We start from the raw sequence: 7265 nt of genomic DNA, 5'->3' as shown, positions 1-7265 counted from the left end.
AATTAATACTTTGGTACCTCAAAAACAGTTTTTTTTCCAAATAAATCCTGGAGCAGATTTTGAATCTGCTTACTTTTTCTTTGCAAGGTGGGACATCTAACTGAGCATGTGCAGTGTGAGTGTCATCACTCGAGCTTGTTTCTGTTTGGAGAAAAATGACGTGTTGCAACCGTCCTTTGTTGCTGCTGTCCCCGATCTCCCCTAGTGTGAGTGTCTACTGCTAACAGTGACAACAGCATACACGCTCCATTCATACCCAAGTTCAAATTTCTGAAATCTAACTTGAAAAAAATCAACTGGAACACCTCAAAAGTCAGTATAGCTACCTAACTGATTAAACGCAATGATAGCCGCTATAATCTACTTATTTACATTTTTATCAGTTTTGATTATTGTATCAGTTGTCTATGGTGTTTAAGTGGATTATATGCAAACAAATACAGTGGAACCTCCCAACAAAAATAATGCACATTTAATAAGTTTGTTTCAACACCTCCCAGCTCCGTCAAAAAAGCACTCACTCTGACGATTAAAATTACAAGATGCTTTAGAAACAAGCAACAGCRTTTTCGTCGAACACGTCTTTTAAAGAGTTGCAGCTGACTTGCTTTGGCGCAGGGTGGATGGAGGAGAAAAAATTTGTATCGTTGAAACGTTTTTCTTTAGACGTCGTCGTTATGCTATATTTTATTACTGCCTTGTAGTTAATCTGGTCACTGAGCATGTCAATTAGCCAAATCTGATTATTTTATTTATTTATTTTTTATTTTTTACATTTAGAGTGGTTGTGATATCATTCCTGTAGCCAGGTTTCAACTTTCGAAGGAAATTGAATTCAACACTTTAGTGGTGGATATCACAGCTATTTCCTTTGGTTCAATTTGTTTGACAAAGTTACTGGGCAAAAAAAAAACACAGCTTATTTTTCTCGCAAACAGTTATTCACAAAATACCTATTTGTAGCTTTCATAAATGAGCAAGGTTTTGGTGTTTTAGAAGTATGAATACATCTATCGCTCTAAAAATCAGGCTCAAGACCAAGTCATGAAGAAGACCCTAAGATTAGCCCAAGTCCTCCACTCATTCCCAAACCAAACTTTGCACCCCCCCCCCACCTCCCCACCACCAGAATTGAAGACTCTCCTGTATGTTCTGTACAGTTATCCACAGAAAACAATTGTAGTGACCATTTCCTATTAAATTGTAAAATAACATGTGCCCATCCCATTGCATGCTGGTGCAATACCWGGCCACWTATTTATGGGTTTCCCAGTTTTTCCTATTCTTCACAAGTAAAGTAAGGCAATGAGAAATACTGTCAAAATAATTTATACAAAATAYTGCAACAAAAAATAATCCTAAACAWATTAAACAAATAGCTCCTTCATCAATCATTGTGAACCTTTAGCTATGATTATCGCTGGTGTTTTATATAAAACATTATCATCATGAAACAAGAAATCCAGTTAGCTTTTGGTCACCAGYCAGTTGTAGCTCCTCCTGGTTTAGTAAGTATAGTTTTACCACCTGTTAGTGTGACTGTTTATACRTTAACACAACTTTTAAGTTGAACTTTCACTGCTGCGCTCAGACTTGTTCTGCTCGCCGTCACAATGGTGGCACGAGTCTGGCCTCACAAAACCCTCTTCAGCCCTTTGACGGGCCCTAAGTGACAGGTGATGAAGAGGAGCGTGGACGGCGGGCCGCGTCCGTCTCCACGTCTTTTCTCTGTTGTGGCTCGGACCTCCTTACATCACAGAAATGCAAATCTGTAAAGCCTCCAGATCTGAGGAAGGAGATGGCTGAAGGATTTAAAGTTGATCCTCCCTCTGTTAGTCACACACGCCCCACCTTCCTCCTTTCTCTCTGCTGTATTCAGATGATTGTTGTTTCTAATTTTCTTTTTCCCCGTCATAAAAAAGAAGAGGAGCTGAACTTTGTGTTAGACAAAGCGTAAACCCAGATTAAATAAAAGCCTGATGTCTGTGGGTCGTTTATTACAACTATTTACCCTGTKAGGGCCAGACTGGGACTGTCACCAAACACCGGACCGGTTTTCACTGGTTCTCGTGCTGCATTTCAATATTGACCCACTTTCATCTTGCTCATGCCTCTGGTAATTTGCTTTAAAGTTTTATCGCCCATGAGAYAATGAATTACTTTTTTTCCCCCTCAGAGGAGGCAGGTTTGAAGAGAAAAGCTGATTTCTGTGCTAATCTGTTAAGTTGACACAAKGGGGCAGTGAAGCTAGCATACTTTATTTACGTTCTCCAACACAATTTGACTCTCTGGGCTTTTATTTTGTTGTATAGCGCTCAATGACTTTTATTTTGTATAAAGATAAATAGGTTTTTAATTTGGCAAGAATTAGCTGCATGGTACAAAATTAGATCAAACCATATTTTTATATCATTCATTTTATTTTGTGGCTTTTTAAATATTTGACTTTCTTATATAATTTTTGCATTTCATTCTACATACCACTCACTTTTTTCTAATTTAACACTTGATTACTTCGGAAGTTAAAACATATACTATATATTTATACTTAAGTGCATTATAAATGTTTTTATTGTTTTTTGTTAAAAGTTATTATTTTAATTAAGTCAAAATTTTTTATTTAAAAAACAAATAATAGTTTAAATGGCAAACATCAATTTTATTAGATTTTTTTATTCAAACCAGTTTTAACATTTGATCTGTATCTTGATTTTGATTGGTTTTGCTGAAAAAAAACTTCATTCAATTTAAAATTTTGAAATAAAAATTGACTTTTTTATTCATATTTTGTGTTAATGGTGAACGTCATCATTTATTAGAACATATTTTACATTCAAAATAACTAAAAAGCTTTGGGTTTGGGGCTATTTTATTTGATAAAAAAAGTCATTWAAAAGTTTATTTATAAATCTAATAATGGATTAAATATAAACACAATGTGCAGATTTTTCAAAACACTCTTTCAAGCTATAGATTTGATTTATTATAGGGAAGTAGTGAGTCAAAGTGGCAAATCTTTCCACCTTTTATACATAATGATGAAAATAATTTCAGTTTCCTCCGGCAGGTCTGGGATCGTCCGGCTCATCTTCGGGCTATGTGTCCACGCTTCCTGTCCCACACGAAGGTTTGTCCTGAAGACTTCCAGCCTCCGTCTTTATTAAGATCCAGACAGCCGTTTCCATCTCAGGAGAAGATGCAGATGGTTTATCCTCTTCCTGCTCCAAACACTCCGGTTCTTGGTGAGTCTTATCAGTAAAACATCTTGTGCTCCAGAAGGTGACGACTCCTTTAACTCAATAACTTCCTGTATTAATTTTTTCCCTCCCTTTTCTTCCCCGATCGGTCAGGGTTGGAGGCCACCAAGCTCGCCATCAGTTCTTAATCCCTGTCTTTGGTTTTGTTTAGTTAAATCCAACTCTGACCTGTCCTCTACAGGAAGGAAGTGCCCACAGTGCCGCCCTCCTGGTGGTCTTCTGGTGGAGCTCTTGACTGAAAACCCCCCTTTTTTGCCACTCCTTTCACACCCTGGCTTCTGATGTGAAGGCATTTTGTCCTTGCACACACCTCAGCTCCACAGCAGGGCACAGCTTTCAGCCTGTGTGTGAATGTGTGTGTTCAGCAATGAAGGGGTGGGGGGGCATTTCTCAGAACCGGGGTCTAATACTAATTATTCTGCCATATGGCGGCTGGCTCCTTCACAATCAGCCTTAACCCTCCTCCCCAAAGAGACGTGCTGCGCCCAATGCCATGGCTTTGCACTCTGACACATGCCATTCATATGCACATTAGCACACGCACACATAAACACGCACACAACGCTTGTGTGCGACTGTGAGTAGAACAGATGGGATTGGCAGGGTATTGTAAGAAGGAGTGCAGAAATGTGCCCTTCCACTGTCTTGACTCGTCTGAAGGGCAGACCCCCAGGAAAGAAGAACAGATTGTTTGACACCCTTCACCCCTACAACCCTTCACACACACACACACACACACACACACACACACACACACACGCACACAAACTCACAGGCATGAAGAAAAATAAGGGGGCAAAGAGGAAATGGGCGGAGCCAGGTGGATAAAAGGTTAGAATAAAGTGGAAAAGTGGACCCTCCAAATTAATATTTATTTCCTGAACACACCTGTAACCGACTTCTGCGAGTAAAGATCGAGCGTCTGCGCCGTCCCATAGCTCTGATTATTGCGAACATGGAGGTGGGAAACGGGCAGCTGCTGCAGCGGGGGCCATTTCTCGCTGCCTTTGTTCGCAGGCCGACCCGCGCAGCAGGGAAACAAGTGTTCGCGTCACGCCTCAWGGAAGTGGGAATGGAAATGTCAGCAGCAGGTTTTGGGACGTTGAGATGTGGCTTCAGATTCACTTCATTAAATATTTTGTTCTCGTCTTTGTCTTAAAGGACATCCTGAACCTGGCAGAAGAGCGGACGGCGAGCAGAGGGTTGCTTCGATTGACGGACGGCCCTCCGCAGCCATTTCTCCTCGCCTCCGGCTCCCCGCCGCCCCACCACCATCCAGCCTTAGTTCAACACCTGAACGCGACACGCCTCACCTCGACTCAGACAGACGGCGAAGCAAGTCGAACGCAATTCAAACAACCGCAACCCTGACATCTCCTAATGTTGCACCACTGCAGACAGAAAACGCCGTCACTGAAGTAGAAAAGGTGCGGCGACCTGCTCCGGTTGAGCCAGACTGGAATCCTGACCTCGGGTTGTCTGGATCAGAACAATCAGCATCAGCAGCCTCCCTCTCAATGGGGTCGCTTTCTGATTTTAGTCGCCCACCTTCCAGTTTGTTCAGCCGAAGCACCGACCTCGCCAGTGGCAGGAGCAGCATCCTGAGTGATAAGACAGGAGGTAAACTATCATTTCCTGTGAGGCTAACAGGCTTTTACTCTCATTTACATTCTTATCCCTTTAACTAATCTCTCCCCCGAAGCATTGCTGTGAAGATGTGATGAAATGGGAGTGTCAGAAACGGTAGGAGGTTCTTAAAGGAGATAGAGGCCAATTTATTTTCGATATATGCATTTTATAGCATAGTTACTTGATAGTTGTATAGAGTCGACGTATGTGCCTGTAGAATACATAATACTGCCCCTTTAATTGCATGATTTTGCCTCTTTAATGTTTTCGTTCGACTTAAAGTCTTTAATTCTTTGTTTATTTGTTTGTTTGCAGAAGATGTCATGGACTCAGATCCAGAGAGAAGTCTTGGGTTCTCCTTCCATCAGCTTTCCCCAGCGATGCATTTACCTCAGGCCTCTGTGACTCCAACAGAACTGAGCCATGGCAGATCTTTTAAGAGCACCAACAGCACTCCCACACRTTCACACTGCAAGTCACTCTTTGACCAATCAATACGTTGCTCGCCCTGCCCAGAGCCAACCAACCGACCTAACTCAGAGAAGCTTTTGAGCAGCAGAGGAAGCTCGAAAACAGCTGAAAGCGCGAACCCGGACACGTCTACGGATCTCGCTTTCAGTCAGCTCCTGTTTCCTGACAGAGAGCGTGCTACGCTCGAGTTGTCCTCCACGTTGTCTCCACGACTGAGCCCACTCAGGACCTCTCCACGGTCAGCATCGGGAGCAAAGCTGACCCCGCCTCCTCCTCCATCCCGGCTAGAGTCGCAGCGCTGGCCGGTCCTGCCTCCCATCTCCCCCGTCGGAGGTGAGAGACGAGCKCTACATAATGAGGCGTTCACACCCACTTTCTGCTCTTTGTTGTTCCTGAGCGTGGCTGGACGTTCAGCTTCTGCCCACCTCCTGCCACCACCTTAAAAACAACGCCACTTTTCTTTTGCTTCTTTATTAGGAATAGAAAAGAGGGCGTTTGATGAAAAGCTGGTACAGTTTGATTCCCCGTTCAAAGGCGTGAGGCCCCATCAGTCTCTACCTCGTGTGCTGAACCTCTCAGCCTCGGCTCCCCGATGCTTCCTCTATTGTCCCGGCTCTCAGAGGTAGACGTGTAGCCGATAGTCATAAATCCACACTGACCACCGCTTGCTAAGGGCAAAACATTGAGCTGAACCGCCACAATAGAATACCTCTGGCTTTCCTGCAGACGCTAATTTACCGTTCCCAGTGAGGATAAAAGATAGGGCCACTGACATCTGACTTCTCCAGGAACTTTATGAAAGAAAGCAAACAATGGGGAAATTGTGCAGGGATTTTCTCCTTTCTGTCAAAGACATCTACTGTTCTCTGTGTGGTGCTGTGCTAAAGTGGGGGGTGCTGTATCGCTGCACGCTGTTCTCTTCACAACAGACACAGAGCAAGTGTCACCAGTTCATTTATTTCTCTGCAGATGGAGGCGATTCAAGTTCAATGTGCTCTCAGTGTGGCGGCGTGTATTTATTATGAGAGCTGTCTTATTTTGTGCTGCTTTAAACATCAGTTTGATCTGTTATAAATCCCATAAAATGTCAGCAAAACAGAGATCTTAATTTAGTGTTAAGCTCAAAAAGCATGATTTTTCTTCATGTTGTTTATAATTATGAGAACAGCGCTCCAAAAACCCTTGAAGCATTTTATTTAGGCCTATGTGCAAAATGAACTCAACATTTTATCAAACAAGAAAACAGTAAAAGAAACTTTACATAACAAGCAAAATTTTTCTAAAATGCGCTGTGAGTGCTGCAACACATTTTTCATCTAAATTATTGTATTTTGGAGCTTTTGGGTTTGTTTCCTCAGTGTTTTGTTGAAAATAAATGCAAATCTGCATCTAAAAAATAATAAGAACTAGACACCAGAACAGATTATACAGGTTTAGAGGGTAAAAATCCTCTTTTATAATGATTTTCCCATATTTATTCTCAATTCAGTTCAGTTAAATTTCTTTATTTACAAATGTTGAAGTCATTACGGAGTGTGTTACAGTTTATAAGTGGTGAACATGTTAGTAATTTCTGTAGACTAAAATGTTCAACTCTCAAGTTATCCCTCTTATTTGTATAATTTATTTCAAAAGGTCAGACTTTTTAAAATAATCCATAAAGTGGTTTTGATTAATAGTTCTTCCAGATTACGAAAGCATTTTTGGGGCCTTGCCTGAATATATTTCTTTCATTTTCAGTCTAGTTACCTGAACATTTTCAAATAAATGATTAAGTCACTTAACTCAGACCAATTAATTAACTTTAAAAAATCTTCCTAAAACCAAGAGATGAGTCAGTATTATATTGACACTAGCAGCTTTAAACAGAAGCAAAATTTGTTTAAATGGTACCGCTCTACAATAAGC

At 41.5% G+C, this 7265-nt stretch overlaps 1 protein-coding gene across 1 annotated transcript in view; it reads left to right on the top strand.

Annotated features, from left to right (window-relative positions):
- LOC106530259 (uncharacterized) overlaps positions 1–7265 on the top strand; it is a gene marked incomplete in the record, with an annotated part of 71411 nt that overhangs the window by 15985 nt on the left and 48161 nt on the right. Inside the window, 3 exon segments of the mRNA XM_014025839.1 lie at positions 3068–3242; positions 4419–4877; positions 5202–5690. Coding sequence (XP_013881293.1) covers positions 3068–3242; positions 4419–4877; positions 5202–5690 — 1123 coding nt within the window.

Source organism: Austrofundulus limnaeus, unplaced genomic scaffold, assembly GCF_001266775.1.
Source record: "Austrofundulus limnaeus strain Quisiro unplaced genomic scaffold, Austrofundulus_limnaeus-1.0 Scaffold504, whole genome shotgun sequence".
Lineage (NCBI taxonomy): Eukaryota > Metazoa > Chordata > Actinopteri > Cyprinodontiformes > Rivulidae > Austrofundulus > Austrofundulus limnaeus.
This window is presented reverse-complemented; position numbering and strand designations above follow the sequence as displayed.